This window comes from Oncorhynchus kisutch, linkage group LG25, assembly GCF_002021735.2.
Source record: "Oncorhynchus kisutch isolate 150728-3 linkage group LG25, Okis_V2, whole genome shotgun sequence".
Lineage (NCBI taxonomy): Eukaryota > Metazoa > Chordata > Actinopteri > Salmoniformes > Salmonidae > Oncorhynchus > Oncorhynchus kisutch.
In genome coordinates this window covers 26,013,005-26,031,358 of record NC_034198.2, presented here as the reverse complement: position 1 = coordinate 26,031,358, position 18,354 = coordinate 26,013,005, and the positions used below count along the sequence as shown (strand labels likewise).

Below are 18,354 nucleotides of genomic sequence, written 5' to 3'. Positions count from 1 at the left end.
ATCCATCATAATCCACATTCCATGGCAAAACTAAATTAATGTTCTATTACCATGCTAACTGCCAGACTGCGGTTAGTCACTTTCATTTACTACTACTACTTTTTGATCGATCTGATCCGTGGTGCTCAGCTAGCTCACCTGTCTGCTGTCATTTTCCCTGCAGCCCTGCAGCTTGATTTGTGAGCCTGCGGTGCGGTCTACCACCGTCAGACAAAGGTCCATGTGCTTTACTGACTTGTCCTTGGTCAGCGCCCATTCCTGTGGACAAAGAGTGGGACACAGTGAATTTGCTACATTGGCACAGTTTAGGTACTCCTGAATTATTATACAGATCCACTTCTAAAACGTTTGTCTTTGTCAAGTGCGAATATGTGATGTTGTATGTTGAAAATCACACATATTTACACCAACAGTGGCTGGACTCCCAGAATCCCCTCCTCCAGCTTAGTATATGATCAATATGTTGTGGTAAGTGGGACATCAAAATGCATTTCATCAGTATGAATCGGATACACCCAATCAAAGCATTAGTTGACTGTCCAGTACAGTACCAACTCTTTGACATGTGCACTGTGACCCTCTGCGGCAGTAATTTATTTAGAAAGTAAACCCACCTCATTGTGTTACCCAGCCCAGTGCACAGCTTGGTTATGTGTAATGGATCTGAGCAGTACCTGAGCCCTGAATGATACCTGATTTCCCCCAGCGTTGTGGCATTCGTAGACCCCCACCACTCCATCTGCAAAGTGTCCCAGCGTGTCTAAGCAGTTACCTCCCTGCTGCAGAGCGCCGAAGGCAATGTCCTGATGGTCAGGGACCCTGAAGGGCCAGACACAGCACAAGTGAAGGGGATGTCAAATCACAAGATGTGGATATATGCCACCCAGCGCAGTGTTTCCCCTAGTTTAATTTCTAAGTGGTAAGCAGCAAAGGCCCCCAAACTCTGTTCTGCCTATATAATGGTAGGGGAAACAGTCAACAGTTATGTCTTTCCATTAAACTGTCCGTTTTCAAAGCAATATATTGCTGGTCCACTGTGGTGGTGTGGTCTCTCTACTTACCGCAGCTCAGGGTACACGTTCTCCAGGTACCACTTGAATGGCTGGCAGCCCAGCCTCTTCTTCATTTCCATTCTGCTCTGAATGCTGCCAGACACATAGAGAAGAAACCCATGACTCATCTAATTACCAGCCATCTCAGAGAGACAGACAGCCGCAGCATGACATCTGGAGACAACTGAGATCACTACTATAACTCGGTGTAGTACCTGACCTTCTGGAGGTGTCAGAAAAAGGGACATTTTGATATTCTATACAAGCTCAGCAGGGCAGTCTGCGATGCCATGGGAAGAACGGTGTCTGAAAGGACACTTACTTGCCATAGGGCACGTTTCGGGCCGAAGGCACAGCGGCGTAGTAGAAGTTCTTAAACTCGTCCATCCACACCTCTGCTGCTCGCCTTGTGTTCCTGTGGACGGACAGACACCACGTTAGAATACTTACAAAAATGTGTCCTTCCTGGTCCTTCCAGCCCTTGAAATAGTCACTGATCAGACCATTTCATGGTACAGTAGCCTAAAAACTATAGGCAATGTTATAGAACCTCTGCTTGGACCTATTCATTTGATCATATCTATTATTTCTTCAATGAAGGATGCCTGTCAAAATAATTTGAACAGGGCAAGAGAAAGTGATGAGGCGGTTCAAGCTTCAGAAAACACAGGAGGAGAGTGACAGTCCTCGACTATTTTGAGAAAAGAGCACACATCCTAAGACTTGGCAATCTGTGGGGTTTCCAGTGCTGCGTGACAGACTGGCAGTGAAGGAACGTTCACTCACTCTCATCGCATTGATGAATCACCCTGATGTGATGCATACTTGAACAGTGTTGACACTGCAGGGGTGAAGCCAAGATGAGAGCAGAGCTGAGGCTTCTGCTCTGACTGCGCCTCTATTTTAATGACTGCAGCTCAGCTAGACTTGAACAGCAGGTATTATGATGTGAATTTCAGAGGAATGAAACAGGCCCTCTATGGGCTACAACCACAAGTTATGTAATTTGGCTAGCAGGTATTCACCCCGCCGCCTCAGCTTGAATTTCATTGGATCTTTGAGAACGGTAAAGGGGAAAATAAGGGGAAAGTTAGTGGTATAACTCAATTGCCAGTTGTTAGCCTGTATAGTGGGTATTCTTTATGTCTCATATTTCAAAACCCTAATGTACCGTCACTCTGGTTGGTTGTTATATGACAGTTATGTAGAATAGGATTTTACACATATTGGACCGAAGAGGGCAGACTTTAGCCAAGTCTAAATCACATCACAGGGACAATCAAGTCACCTAGCAAACACGGTGCCACTGCCCCCAGGAAAGGTATATGGGTGCTGCTTCCTGAAGACGTGTCCCACTCGACTGCAGGGAATGATCTCTAGACTGCCGCCACACTGCCACACGCGGAAAGAGATCTCTGCAATGTCCAAACACAAAACACACATATTAATATAACGGTTTATGACAAGGTTTTAGAGTTACATTTCATTGTGATATAACTTCCCACGGTTGGTACCTTCAATGTCAATATTTGGTATTAGGATCCCCATTAGCTGTTGCAAAAGCAGCAGCTACTCTTCCTGGGGTCCACACAAAACATGAAACATGGCATTATACAGAACATTAATAGACAAGAACATACATTTGTTTTTTAAAGACACACGTAGCATTCATATCACTACATACACACAAACTATCTAGGTCAAATAGGGGAGAGGCGTTGTGTTGTGAGGATGCTTTATCAGTTTAAAAAGAAACTTGGTTTACTGATTATTTGAGCAATAGGAGATGGATCAGAGTTCCATGCAATAAGGGCTCTATATAATACTATACACTTTTTTGAATTTGTTCTGGATTTGGGGACTGAAAAGACCACTGGTGGCATGTCAGGTGGATTAAGTGTGTGTCAGAGCTGTGTGTAAATTGACTATGCAATCAATTTGGGATCAACACATTCTTTCTTATAAAAAGAAGAAGTGATGCAGTCCATCTCTCCTCAACTCTTGGTTGACATATGGACATCATAAACCAATCCAACAAAAGGTAGCGTGGGGCACACTTCCTCTCCCATTCCCCAGGCACACAATGTCAAACAAGCTCAAGCGTTCCTAGTGTTCTGTGTCCTATTACCTAGATTCTCTCCGCCCCACACATCCATCATCATGTCGTACTTCCCCAGCAACTCAAAGTAGTCCTTGTCCATGACAAAGAGTCCGCCGGCAATCATGGGAGTCCTGAGAAAGAGGTAGGACCGAAAGTACAGTTTGTCAGGGTCATGAGACAAAACTGTGAGACAGACTAAGTAAAGTCAAGCCAAGTTTAGCTCTCCTACAGTCCTCTCATCAGCATGTGATGCACAGAGCCTGGCCCTGTAACCTGGCAGCAGCAGGGGATGTGGTGTCCTGTCCTCTGGCTGTCTGGAGGGAAGAATACACCACTTCTGCTCAGAGGCCATTTTGTTTTCAAAAGGAAGAAAAACATGATGAGCATCTTGAACTAGTCTGCTGTTGTTCTCTCTTAAATTAACTTTTGGGAAATCCATGGCTCTAGTGGACGATTTCAGACTAAACAAATTATGAAAAATGACTTGTCATCCTTTGGGTTAATTACCATCACCTAGTGAAGAGGAACAAAATGCATTTTAGGAAATTAAGGGCCAAATTCAAATTCTAGCCTTTGGATATCGATTAAATGCTGCCCTCTGTTGGTAAACCATGGTTCACTGAGAGAATGCATCTGACATTGGGTTACTTAGTTAAACAAATCATTTCTGTGAGCTCATATTGATTGAACGAATCAATGTTTTTGCCCTCTCTTCTGATCTACAAGTGATAGAATTGCAGGAAAATAGGTCAATGTACTAAATCTATCCTTTAACAGCAATATCCCCATCAAATCTCTTCTCCCTTATCACCATACAGTTTAAGACAAAGCTGGATAAGATGATACGAACATCTTCAATCACCTCTGCCTTTGTTTACTGCACTCGCCGATGTCATACGGCACCGTAGATGTCAGGGACAAAACAGGACTTAGAGGCTCAAAGGCTCTGGGTCTTTTTGAGGAGCATTGGCCCGTATTCCCCAGAGTGCTCAGTTCTGACGCTGCACACTGATACTGACATCAAATGCTGCCTGCCTCAGCATCTCCTCCAGCAGGCCCAGATGCGTAGCTATGAATTATTAGTAGAGGTGAGGCTGGCAGGAAAGGGCAGCAGAAAGAACAGACAGAGCAGAGGGTGGCTTACTTGATTGGAGCAGTGGGGTTTCCTTGACGTGCCCTCCTCTGCTCCAGGGTCATATAGTCCCACTTGAAGACCAGGTTCCAATCAAATCCTAGAGGTGGAAAAACACACACACCAGGTACAGATTAGGTTTCAAGTGATTTCAAGTGAATAAGAGTTTAGTCATTTTGACAACAGGAAAAAGCCGCGCTGGTTGTCAGATGTGATTGTATTCCTACTAAAACTTATATAACACAATGCCTATCTGATAGATCACATATCTGTGGCATTCCCTCTATTTTCTTATGGCTGTACATAACACTTCTCATAAGCCGTATAGAATACACAACGACACCGTGCTAATGTTATCTGCCTATATCCTTGGACGAATCAATCAAATAGCTTCCATTCCAAAGGGCATTCCCATTTTCAAGATTTATCATGTACTTATTCTCTTCTTTGCTTTCACACACATGCGCAGGCACAGCCAGCCAGCCACACACACCAAAAAACCTAGACATCTTTGGCAGAAGGTGTTTTTGGGCACCGAGTGGAAAACTGCAGTGTGATTTTCCTAAAGGCCAGCCTGCCCTAGAGAGGAAAGGAAAGCTGCTGGCGTAGATGAGTGGGATTTACCTCCTTTGAGATCGGCCGAGGCACCTACGTACTGGAAGTTGTCCATGTTGATGACGTCGATGATGGGGGAAACAACTCGCGTTTTGTCCTGTTGGAGAAGTAAAGAGAGATTAAGATGGGACACAAAGATCCAGAGTGTTCCGCTAGATTTTGCTACATTATTTTCCAGGCGGTCCACAAAGACTCCCAACATCCAGGCCCCTCTGCCACCAAAACTGTTAATTTTAACCAAAAGAAGCCACAAAGTATTTTATGGGATGGGCATGGGGGCATCAGAGGTAGGTGGTCTCTCAATTCAAACCAATTGAGAGACTGTCCACTGGATCTGAATTCAGCATTACTGAAGGACTGAAATATTCAGTAAAACTACTGCATAATTTCAATCCAGACACTGGATAAAAGCTATAACAAAGTTAGTCCAAAACAGATCTACGGCGAGTCAAACGTTTGCCCAAATTTGTACTTAAATATATAAGCCTAACGCAGCCAGAACACAAATAGATTTCCAAAAGGGAAGTGGATGATTTGCTGAGAGTGACATAATCAGATGGATTGAATCATTGCAGAGCTATTCCAAGTCTTTTGTTGGAACAACAGAACTACAGCAGTGACAGTGTTCCATGGAAGATTGGTCAAACCAACGGTGAGTTAGAGCTCATTAAATCATATTACTTAGTTTTTCCTAAACTGTGTTCAGACCCGACAGCAGTAAACAAGTGTTGAAGCCAAGTGAACACAGTAACAAATCATGGAAAACTCAAGAGGGGTTGAAAGGCTGTGTTATTCTGTTTGTTTGCAAGCGCGTGTGTGTGTCTTTGTGTGTGTGTGTGTCTTTGAACTGTCCTTGATGGGCAGGTGCCCAACAGGATGCACGTCCTGGTGCAATGCACTTGTTTGCTAGCGGAGGGTGCGGCAGCTCCTCCCCACAACTGAGTGACACGTACAGTAGGTAATACTCTTGAAGCTTGTCGATATTGCATTCTTTAGCAACTAGTCATGTTTACCCTACCTGGCTGAACCCCAAACTGTCCCTCTGTCTGTGTATCCATTTAAGAACCTTGAGTGTGTCTAACGTTACCTGTGCTCGTCTCAGCCCCTCTGAATCACCAATGTCTGTCAGTGTGTTTATCCATCAGTGTGTCTGTCTGTCCGTCCGTCCGCCTGTCATTGTGGGTGTCTGGCTGTCTGTCTGGCTGTCTGTCTGTCTGTCCACCTGCCCCCTGCCAGTGTCTGCATGTCTTTGTGTCTTTCTTCCTGCCTGTCTGAGAAATCTCCAGGTGCGCTCTCCTCTCTCTGCCAACACAACAACTCAACAGATCAGCGCAGTGAGCAGCACTCAATGTCAGGTGTGTGTTCTGTGACTGTGGGACACACTGACCTCAGCCACTCTTTCCAGCAGCGGTTCCAGCCAGTGTTCGTTACACTCGCAATGGCTGTCCAGGAAGGTGAGAACATTGGCAGTGGCTGCGTCGGCCCCCCTCACCCGAGATCTCATTAGACCTGTGGAGGTGTCAACAACATGATGTAATCTACAAATACACAATGGGCTATTCATGTGTGCGAGGCTCTAACTTCTTTATCTAAGTATACTTATTGCCCAACACCGGTTCTCTGAAGTTTGGGATGTGCATATCACCAAAATATGGTTAAATTATTAAAGTGATAGCTGCAATGAGAGTACAAAACATTAGGAACACCTGCTCTTTCCATGACATCGTCTGACCAGGTGAATTCAGGTGAAAGCTATGATCCCTTATTGATGTCACTTGATCTATCCAGTGAAGATGAATTGGAGGAGAATGATTTTTAAACCTAGAGACAATTGAGACATGGATTGTGTATGTGTGCCATTCAGAGGGTTAATGGACAAGACAAAAGATTGCATTTGAACGGGGTATGGTAGTAGATGCCAGGAACACCAGTTTGTGTCAAGAACTGCAACACTGATGGGTTTTTCACGCTCAACAGTTTCCTGTGTGTATCAAGAATGGTCCACCACCCAAAGGACATCCAGACAACTTGACACAACTGTGGGAAGCATTGGAGTCAACATGGGCCAGCATCCCTGTGGAACGCTTGACACCTTGTAGAGTCCATGCCCTGATGAATTGAAGCTGTTCTGAAGGCAAAAGGGGGGTGGAACTCCATATTAGGAAGGTGTTCTTAATGTTTTGTACACTCAGTGTATTTAATTAGTTAGTTTTAATGGACTTCTGAAGTCATCTAGTATCTTTGCTGAAGTGCTAGCTCATATTAACTTTCTTTGATCCCGGGTTCGATAATTAAATTTATGCTTAATTGGTTGAAGGGGGCAGTGTGCGATTGTGGAGTTGTAAATGAGGTAATCAGTTTTGCAGAGATAGCGATAATGAACAGAGGACTGCAGCCAGGTATTTTTTGGCCCAATGTTCTTTCTATTGGACAGCACACAAAGCACTTTTCAAAAATATACTCTGTTTGTTACAAACTCTTCATTGTTCTAGAGTGTATATTTTCTCCCCGTTGGCCCCTATAAACCTGTTCAGTGCTTTTCATGAGAATTGCCCTAACAATCAGGACTCTGTTTTAAACTCAATCCTTTCCTAGCCCAAATAATATTTCTCTGCTTTTACAACTGGCAAATCACTGATTAAGGTATATGCAGCGTTGGACAAGGTCAATAAAAATGGGATTCAAATACTATGATGAATGAAGCCTGACCACTCATTTCCAACTAACAGTTGTATTCCTTTTCCCATATGTCCACTCACCTTCTCGGCGATCATTTCGAAGAACCCGGATCTTCTCAATTTTCCCCAACAAGGCTCCATCCTCCGCTGAACCACGAGACACCAAAGGTTATTAAAATAAACCATCTATATACATGTCAAAGAAACATCTATATAGGCCTTGTAATGGGTTTATGAAGACTTCCTTCAGTTCTGTATCATATAAAGAGGGACCAAAGGTTTACGCAGTGGCCCAGACAATGACGGACAACAACTCTAGAACGACTCAAATATCAAAGTAGCTTCAATCTATCTCAAAACACTTTAATGTGCAACAAGAGACCTTGATGAAAACTATGGAGGGAAATAAAAAAAACATATGATAGGCGTGATGTCTGTTAAAGTGTCTGGAGTGCACAGCCATCAAAGCCCAAGCAAGAGGCATGTGCCCTTAGGTTTGGGGGTCACCCAGAGTTGAGAGGGAGGGAGGCTCGACAATGGTTCAGGACAGGGGCTTTAGTTTACAGACTGGGTGGTGGGGGAGAGAAGGGCCTGGAACCTCTAAACCAGTGCTAGTACTGATCCAGAGTGACAGAGGCACAGGGCAAAAGAGAGAGAGTTAAGGCCACTCATCAAACAGAAACTCACGGTTGTCGCTGTAATCGTCCACCAGGATAATCTCCTTGACAAGGTGTGGGGGACTCTTCTTAAGAACACTGGAGAGGGAGGGAGGGAGAGGAGAGGGTTAGACATGGGTTAGTATCTCCAGGCCTAGACTGTGTGTGTGTGTGTGTGTGTGTGTGTGTGTGTGTGTGTGTGTGTGTGTGTGTGTGTGTGTGTGTGTGTACTCACCTGACTACGGTGCGGAGCAGAGCTGAGCGGGCCTCATTGTGGAAGGTAATGACCACACTCGAAGCAGGCAGCTCAGTCTTCCACTGTTTATGCCGGCAGCTGAAGGAGACAGGAAAACACGCAAATTTATTAGGGCACTGAAAACACACTCAATGACCAAAAAGGACCAATTATCTACCTTTTAACAAGATTTTAAAATTAGCTGGTGTTGTGTGCTCCAACACGCTGGCTGAATAACTTTAGCTTTTGGAGTTTAAATCTCCGGGCCCAGACCAATGTTTTCGATCTGTATCCTACATTAAAATAGGCTCTATTTTGCACACACTCTTGTGACGGTTTGGTGAAGATATGATCGACAGCAAGTCTTGCTTGCTTAAGCAATGGAGGCTCAGACAAGCCCCTTAAGATTTCAATATGACAGAGATGGGCTAATCCGCTAGAGTCCAGTCACCAGCAGCTTCGGCTTTGAGTGTGGGTGAGAGCATAGAGGTTCCCCAAGTCAAACCCATCGACACAGAGACTGCCCATGACGAGCCTCCTTGGAGAGAAGATGGAGAAATGGAGGGACAAGAATAAGGCTTTGACGTCAATCAATGCTTCCTAAAGGAGTTACAAGACAAGACACGACTCTCCCTTAGCAGGAATCACTCCAGGCAAAAAATAGCTGCTCATAGTTCCCAGAGCAGAGGTCAACTATGGGAGTAGTCCACATAGTACAGAGCACAGCAAGTACTGTATCATCCGGGCCAAGAAAAATACTGAAAATACTCAGTGTATTTTCAAATACACATTTTTTAAAATACCCCAAGCATTTGAACCCAGGTCTGGTTGGTCTTCGGGGTATTAAACATTTATTTGGAAAAAAGTAAGCTATTGGAAAATAGAAGGTGAATTGGACACGTCATTTGAAAATACTAAAATATACAGAAAATAAGTATTTCAAATATAAATACTTAAATTAACCCACATTACTGTTAGGACTGCATTCGCATTAAAGTCCATGCTGAAGGCTGCTTCTCTGTTCTTCAAATGGATCTAAACCAGTCTAATAAACCATCCCAGGCTTAACCAAGCCCTTGACACCATCTTGCTGTACCATCGAAAAAAACTGTGGCACTCCCTTTTCATTGCACAGACAATAATTAGGCTTCATACTTCATGTATGGCATGTAATGTAGGTCCCTCTGAGCTATGTAATTAAAATGAGGTGTCAGTAACAAGATACTGTAGGGAGGGGATATAAAAGACAAGCACAAAAGAAAAACAAAAACAGCTGATGAGTTGCTTTGTATAGTCTACTGCCTGGTCCTTTGGTGGCCTCACGTGCAGGCCGTTCTGCGCCTCATAATGTAACTGGCTCACCTCCCTCATTAAATATGTATCCGGCAGTGTACACTGAGAACGCTTCATTAGAATTGGAGAGAGTGGCCAAAACGGCAGACAGTGGTTACCGAGTCCACGCTGGGTCGACAACAGACCATACATAAAACATTCCAATTAAGACCTGCGGCCTCCATGTCTCCTGCCATCCAAGTTAATGGTCTGTCTGAAGATTAAAGAAGCCAAGCAATTTAAACTGGTCAACAACAAAAAAAAGGACACAGAAATAAAAGGCATCTGTTGTGACAAGAATCAGAGGAGGCGGAATCTCTCATCTAAGTGTTCGATGGTGCTGGGCAGACAGCTGCAGGCAGTGCAGAGACAGGAAAGATGGAGCCGTATTGTATGGCTGTCATCTTGCGAGCTCGGACCCAACTTTGCTATTTTGTGATACTTTTGGCGTTTATCATTACTTTTTTTGCACAACATGTATCTCATCTGCCGTGGTCTCTTTGTGTAATTCCGACTCAATTTTCAGGCTATCCAAGAGGAAACGCCGGCGAAAGAGAGGCAAGAGAGGGTGAGCCCTGGCAAGGTGAAGGCTATCCAACTCGATGGATTCTCCATTCCCCCGAGTGGACAGGACATCGGATTCAGGGAAATTGAGAGGGGGAGTGGTATGCCTCTTCATCTACAGCAAATGGTGTGCCGACTCTAGCGCAATGGAAGTCTCGAACCATCACCTAGCTGATGGTCAAATGCCACCCCTTAAAAAGTATTTAGTCAGCCACCAATTGTGCAAGTTCTCCCACTTAAAAAGATGAGGCTTGTAATTTTCATCATAGGTACACTTCAACTATGACTGACAAAATGAGAAGAGAAAAAATCCAGAAAATCCCATTGTAGGATTTCTAATGAATTTATTTGCAAATTATGGACCCACTGAAGAGATGAGTCTTCAGTAAAGACTTAAAGGTTGAGACCGAGTTTGCGTCTCTCACATGGGTAGGCAGACCATTCCATAAAAATGGAGCTCTGCAGGAGAAAGCCTTGCCTCCAGCTGTTTGCTTAGAAATTCTAGGGACAATTAGGAGGCCTGCATCTTGTGACCATAGCGTACGTGTAGGTATGTACGGCAGGACCAAATCAGAGAGATAGGTAGGAGCAAGCCCATGTAATGCTTTGTAGGTTAGCAGTAAAACCTTGAAATCAGCCCTTGCCTTGACAGGAAACCAGTGTAGGGAGGCTAGCACTGGAGTAATATGATAAACATTTTGGGTTCTTGTCAGGATTCTAGCAGCCGTATTTAGCACTAACTGAAGTTTATTTAGTGCTTTATCCGGGTAGCCGGAAAGTAGAGCATTGCAGTAGTCTAACCTAGAAGTGACAAAAGCATGGATAAATTTTTCTGCATCATTTTTGGACAGAAAGTTTCTGATTTTTTCAATGTTACGTAGATGGGGAAAAAGCTGTCCTTGAAACAGTCTTGATATGTTCTTCAAAAGAGAGATCAGGGTCCAGAGTAACGCTGAGGTCCTTCACAGTTTTATTTGAGATGACTGTACAACCATTAAGATTAATTGTCAGATTCAACAGAAGATCTCTTTGTTTCTTGGGACCTAGAACAAGCATCACTGTTTTGTCCGAGTTTAAAAGTAGAAAGTTTGCAGCCATCCACTTCCTTATGTCTGAAACACATGCTTCTAGTGAGGGCAATTTTGGGTCTTCACCATGTTTCATTGAAATGTACAGCTGTAGCAGTGAAAGTTAACATTATGTTTTCGAATGACATCCCCAAGAGGTAAAATACAGTGAAAACAATAGTGGTCCTAAAACAGAACCTTGAGGAACACTGAAATTTACAGTTTACAGAGGACAAACCATTCACAGAGACAAACTGATATCTTTCCGACAGATAAGATCTAAACCAGGACAGAACTTGTCCGTGTAGACCAATTTGTATGTATGTACATTACATTACATTACATTACATTACACACACACACACACACACACACACACACACACACACACACACACACACAAGGACGAGAAAATCAACAACCTGGCACTTAAACTATACGAGGCTATAAACAAGCACGTAACCATGCAACTGCTTTCCTTTTTGTTGGTGATTTTAATCAACACGTCTTCTTCGCCACTAGGGGTGATAAAGTCCTAGACCACAAGCAAGCATACAAGGTCCTCCCTCATCTTGAAAATCAGATCATGACTCTATAACTAGAAGCTCAAACAGGAAGTACCCATGATGCACTCTGTTGAGAAATGGTCCTCCAAATGGTCCTCTTTTACTCGCATGCCAACTGTTTCAGCCAGGCACTGGGAGAGCGCAACTCAATTCTCAGTGAAGAAGACATGAAACTTTCAAAGACACTGGCCTAATCCTGTAGTGTCATGGAAACCAATATGTACAATAAAGATTGTTTTCACCGAATCATATCAGTCAGAACCACGTTAATGTCAATTACAGAGGAAACCTATCCTTGGTTCAAATACACTGACAACTACAGCCATATATGGTGAACCGGCGTAGATTTAACCCTCACATACTTCAACCCACACACACAGTGAGAGGAGCCAAGCTGGTGAAGCAAACAAATCAATGTGCCACCCCCTGGCACTGATATCCAGCAACTATGTATACAGAGACCTCAGCATTAAATAACTTTCACCGGAGCACATACTGTGAACCTGGCACATTGACGGGTGAGAGATACAATTCAATCCCCTCCTAGAAGTTACAGCTCTCTACAGACACATGGGAAATTAAATCAGCATGCAGTACCTCTGGAGTAAACAAATCAATCACTGTGAATTCTTCCCCATTTCCTTTTTAAGACTAACAGGACAGGGTGAAAGCTGAAAACAGGGCATTTGGGAGAAAGCAAAGATGAGTGTGCTGTTGTTGTAGCACTCATTGCAATACTCATCCACATAACAACAGAGGAGAGAAGACAAAAAGCTGAAATATCGATGTTCACATTCAGCCTGGTTTCTGATGACTAATATTTCAGTCTGGTTCCTGATGACTGCAATATTGGCAGGAGATGTGACCCTGCATTCCATTTGGAGAACTTTCCTGCAGATGCACTGACCACAGCCAGAAGCACGCGTCAGTTCCTGAACTGCAACTCCTGACAAAGTATGGGCAGACTTGTCAGAAGGATCAATAGGAAGCCTGTGCTGGGACACAGACATCCCTGACAAGACTTCCTGCATACCTGCCCCAGTCATAAACCACAGACCTATGTACAGTATGGTGGAGTGGCTAAATGCTTAGTGTATTACACATTTTTATTTTTTATTTTATTTATCCGTTATTTTACCAGGTAAATTGACTGAAAACACGTTCTCATTTGCAGCAACGACCTGGGGAATAGTTACAGGGGAGAGGAGGGGTATTAATGAGCCAATTGTAAACATGAATGAGATAGTCACATCCTACAACTTTCGAGAGCATTATTTTAGGTACTTTGCAGAGACAGAGTTGAGTAACTTCCAGCTCTTTAGATCGTGGGATCCACAGACGATAACGAGAGATGGTGAACTCTGTGTTAGCTAAGAACACCACAGGCCTCCCCAAACCGTTACTTACTGGTGACTTAAGTAATACTATAGTGCTTTCCCTAGTGATTCCAAAATCTGTATATAAATTGGATATTTTACATTAATTCTGAGAACACCATCTAATGTAAGAAGCACAATTTACTTATTTTTTGGACTGGAATGCATTTGTCCTGCAGCTTCAGGAACAACCGTAATCAAGCTACTGATTAATCTAGAACATGCGGGGACAAGAATGTTTGTCCAAGTCCAGCAAAAATGTCATGAGAAATGAACAGGAAAATAATTCATTATGCAGAGAAAATGATGATTAAACCTGTGGATGGTTAAAAATTGCCATTTTATATTTGTTACTGTCAACTGAATGATTGCCCAAAATTCCAATGACATATGCAGGTACAGTATGAGCAGTTGTCTAGATTCTAGAGGCAACTGCTTTGAGTGACACACAAATACATATTTTACTCACACAAATACCATAATCATGTTTTTGAATAATCAGGCTTTAATTGCAGACGGCAATGACTTATAAATATGTATCGACATCCAGAGATTTTTGTTTTGTTTACCGCCCAGTGCCCACCCACTATTATATTTGCATCAGCCAGATGGGAAAGCGGGAGAAAGTGTTTTCACAGAGTGGCAGAAATGCTGACCTCAATATATTAATTTGTGGCCACTGAAGAACACTGCTGTCAACATGACCCACGAGCATCGACGGTAGAGAATATTTATCAGATGTTATGTTATATTTTAGCTAAATCAAAATGTTGTAGCTCAATAAACATTGCTTCAATGCCTGCTACATCTGGCCAATGTCATATTTGATCCATGCTATGTAAAGTATCAGAAAAATAACACGAAAACCTGCCAGGAATCAGTGGTGTAATCTTATCAACATACACAAGTCCTATACCAGACACCATGTTTCCATTTACAAGGAGTAGCAGACATTTCAATCCACCACTGAAGCCCAAAACAACAACTCTTCGACTTACTCATGACATATGGATTTGGCCCTCCTGTCCTGACATCTGGGCAGGGATAGTGCTCTAGGTCCCGGGGAGCACAGGGCGGGGGGAGACCACAGGATAATCAATTGTACCTTTGAGCACCACTCCTTGGGCTGACATGAGGGCACCAATGTGGAGCAGGGGCGACTCCTGGGCCACCAGAAAACATTGATCAGAATGCCAGAGAGGGAAAGCCACATTGTTACAGCCACCGACCGCACCCTCTCATTAGCATTCCAACACATTGGCTTCTGTGCTCCCCCACTCTTCTACAACCCGTCCTTTGTCAAATTGTATGCACTTTGATGGATCATCCTGCCCCTTGCCACCCCTTCACTCTCTTCGATATTTTCTCTTGTAACACACTGTGTCCCACCGGGCCAAAAGGCCTCGACATCAGAATACCCAAAGCAGTGGCAGATGACTGGGCATCAGTTATAAAACGGTAAAGGGCACTTCCAGTTCAATATGATATTGCATTATTGGGGAAGTCCCTGGGCACCTGCCTTAGTCACAGCCATTTGACTCAAAAACCAACCCACTTGGCCATGTACACCCTCCCAAAGAGATAAAGAATCCATTACACACATGAAGATAAATCTCATGCTAATTTGCTTTGTATAGTCCGGAATTCAAACATTATGGAAATCCGAGGGTATAAGAGAGAGGCCACAGAGGTTTCCCGGTGCAAATAAAAAAGCAGGGATTCTCTTAACTGGATGACAAGAGTGAGATGAATATGTTAAACTGACAGGGATAATGGACGAAGCTCTTCCAGAGTAGGATTCCTGTTATCTGAAGGTTCTCTCTGGAGTATCTATCTAAGCTCTATTGACCTGGCCCACCCAGAGACATAAATCAAGCAGGACATTGACATCGTTGGACCACAACTAAGTGATAATGCCCTCGAAGCCGGTGTTTGGAAGATATATTGGCACGGGTGTTGTTAGGCCCAAGACGAAATCGAGGGTCGGCAAACCGTGCAAATATATCCTCCAAACACCGGCTTCGAGGGAATTATCACTTTTATACTTAAACGGGTTACCAACATATTCAAATAATGATTGACATATTTTCATAAAAAATATTATTTTGATGAATTTATTCATACTATTTCATCCTTCCACAAGATATAGTCTCGACACAAATCTAGGGTTGCTACCTAAGCCAGCTGCTCGTCCATTCTATCGGTCCGGCTGCCAGAGACGCGACCCAGCCGTTTGTTCTAAATGTTCCGTTGCCATACTGGCTGCAAATGTTCTTATTCCTTACTTGCTAGCTACTTACAGTCACATCAAACAGTGCAGCCAAAATAAGAGCAAAGTAGCTGTTACTCTGTTATTTGCGTTAGTTGGATGGCCACTTCGCGTTCCTAGGAAACTATGCAGTATTTTGTTTTTTTTACGTGTTATTTCTTACATTGGTTTTATTACATACAGTCGGGAGGAATTACTGGATATAAGAGCAACGTCAACTCACCATCATTACGACCAGGAATACGACTTTCCCGAAGCGGATCCTGTGTTTTGCCCACCACCCAGGACAATGGATCGGATCCCAGTCGGCAAATCAAAACAACGTCACCTTAAAATGGACAGACGAAGCGGTCTTCTGGTCAGGCTCCAGAGACGGGCACATCGTGCACCGCTCCCAAACATACTACTCGCCAATGTCCAGTCTCTTGACAACAAGGTTGATGAAATCCGAGCAAGGTTAGCATTCCAGAGAGACTAACGTTTTTTGCTTCATGGAAACATGGCTCACTCGAGACACGCTATCGGAGTCGGTACAGCCACCTGGTTTCTTCACGCATCGCGCCGACAGATACAAGCATCTCTCTGGTAAGAAGAGGGGCAGGGGGGGGGGGTATGCCTTATGATTAAAGAGACGTGGTGTGATCATAACAACATACAGGAACTCAAGTCCTTCTGTTCACCTGACTTAGAATTCCTCACAATGAAATGTCGACCGCATTATCTACCAAGAGAATTCTCTTCGATTATAATCACAGCCGCATATATTCCCCCCCAAGCACACACAGATGGCCCTGAACAAACTTTATTTGACTCTATGTAAGCTGGAAACCACATATCCTGAGGCTGCATTCATAGTAGCTGGGGATTTTAACAAGTCTAATCTGAAAACAAGACTCCCTAAATTCTATCAGCATAATGATTGTGCTACCAGGGCTGGATCATTGTTATTCTATCTTCCACGAAGCATATAAGGCCCTGCCCCGCCCTCCTTTTGGAAAAGCTAACCACGACTCCATTTTGTTGCTCCCAGCCTATAGACAGAGACTAAAACAGGAAGCTCCCGCGCTCAGGTCTGTTCAACGCTGGTCCGACCAATCTGATTCCTCGCTTCCAGATTGCTTCGATCACGTGGATTGGGATATGTTCCGCACTGCGTCAAACAACAACATTGATGAATACGCTGATTCAGTGAGCGAGTTAATTAGCAAGTGCATTGGCGATGTCGTACCCGCAGCAACTATTAAAACATTCCCAAACAAGAAACCGTGGATTGATGGCAGCATCCGCACAAAACTGAAAGCGCGAACCACTGCTTTCAACCAGGGCAAGGTGACCGGAAACATGACCGAATACATACAGTGTAGCTATTCCCTCCGCAAGGCAATCAAACAAGCTAAGCGTCAGTATAGAGACAAAGTAGAGTCGCAATTCAATGACTCAGACACGGGATGTATATGGCAGTCAATCACGGATTACAAAAAGAAAACCAACCTGTCGCGGACACCAACGTCTTGCTCCCAGACAAATTAAACAACTTATTTGCTCGCCTTGAGGACAATACAGTGCCACTGACATGACCCGCCACCAAAACCTGTGGACTCTCCTTCACCGCGTCCAACTTGAATAAAACATTTAAACGTGTTAACCCTCGCGAGGCTTCAGGCCCAGACGGCATCCCCAGCCGCATCCTCAGAGCATGCGCAGACCAGCTGGCAAGTCTGCTGTCCCCACATGCTTCAAGAGGGCCACCATTGTTCCTGTTCCCAAGACAGCTAAGGATAACTGAGCTAAACGACTATTGCCCCTTAGCACTCACTTCCGTCATCATGAAGTGCTTTGAGAGACTAGTCAAGGACCATATCACCTCCACCCTACCCAACACCCTAGACCCATTCCAATTTGCTTTTAGCGCCCCAATAGGTCCACAGATGACGCAATCACAACCACACTGCCCTACCTATGTGAGAATGCTGTTCATCGACTACAGCTCAGCATGTAACACCATAGTACTCTCCAAACTCATCATCAAGCTCGAGAACCTGGGTCTCGACCCCGCCCTGTGCAACTGGGTACTGGACTTCCTGACGGGCTGCCCCCAGGTGGTGAGGGTAGGCAACAACATCTCCACCCCACTGATCCTCAACACTGGGGCCCTACAAGGGTGCGTTCTGAGCCCTCTCCTGTACTCCCTGTTCACCCACGACTGCTTGTCCATGCACGCCTCCAACTCAATCATCAAGTTTGCAGACGACACTACAGTGGTAGGCTTGATTACCAACAATGACGAGACGGCCTACAGGGAGAAGGTGAGGGCCCTTGGAGTGTGGTGTCAGGAAAATAACCTCACAATCAACGTCAACAGAACAAAGGAGATGATCGTGGACTTCAGGAAACAGCAGAGGGAGCACCCCCCTATCCACATCGACGGGACAGTAGTGGAGAGGGTAGTAAGTTAAGTTCCTCGACGTACACATCACGGACAAACTGAATTGGTCCACCCACACAGACAGCGTGGTGAAGAAGAACAACCTCAGGAGGCTGAAGAAATTCGCTTTGTCACCAAAAGCACTCAAACTTTTACAGATGCACAATCGAGAGCATCCTGTCGGGCTGTATCACCGCCTGGTACGGCAACTGCTCCGCTCACAACCGTAAGGCTCTCCAGGTGGTAGTGAGATCTGCACAACGCATCACCGGAGGCACTACCTGCC

General features: G+C 44.3%; 1 protein-coding gene across 2 annotated transcripts in view; it reads right to left on the bottom strand.

Annotated features, from left to right (window-relative positions):
- Positions 1-18,354, bottom strand: part of LOC109870196 (polypeptide N-acetylgalactosaminyltransferase 2-like) — a 96,765-nt gene that overhangs the window by 4,289 nt on the left and 74,122 nt on the right. The window contains exons 4-15 of one of the 2 annotated variants that reach the window (XM_020460600.2): positions 8,470-8,568; positions 8,266-8,333; positions 7,660-7,725; positions 6,288-6,409; positions 4,910-4,997; positions 4,298-4,385; positions 3,181-3,284; positions 2,341-2,467; positions 1,375-1,467; positions 1,062-1,145; positions 675-819; positions 139-258 (exon numbers count right to left, since the gene is read on the bottom strand). In XM_020460600.2, coding sequence (XP_020316189.1) covers positions 139-258; positions 675-819; positions 1,062-1,145; positions 1,375-1,467; positions 2,341-2,467; positions 3,181-3,284; positions 4,298-4,385; positions 4,910-4,997; positions 6,288-6,409; positions 7,660-7,725; positions 8,266-8,333; positions 8,470-8,568 — 1,204 coding nt within the window. The remainder of the gene's footprint in view (positions 1-138; positions 259-674; positions 820-1,061; positions 1,146-1,374; positions 1,468-2,340; positions 2,468-3,180; positions 3,285-4,297; positions 4,386-4,909; positions 4,998-6,287; positions 6,410-7,659; positions 7,726-8,265; positions 8,334-8,469; positions 8,569-18,354) is intronic. The other variant, XM_020460602.2, reaches the window with a different exon arrangement.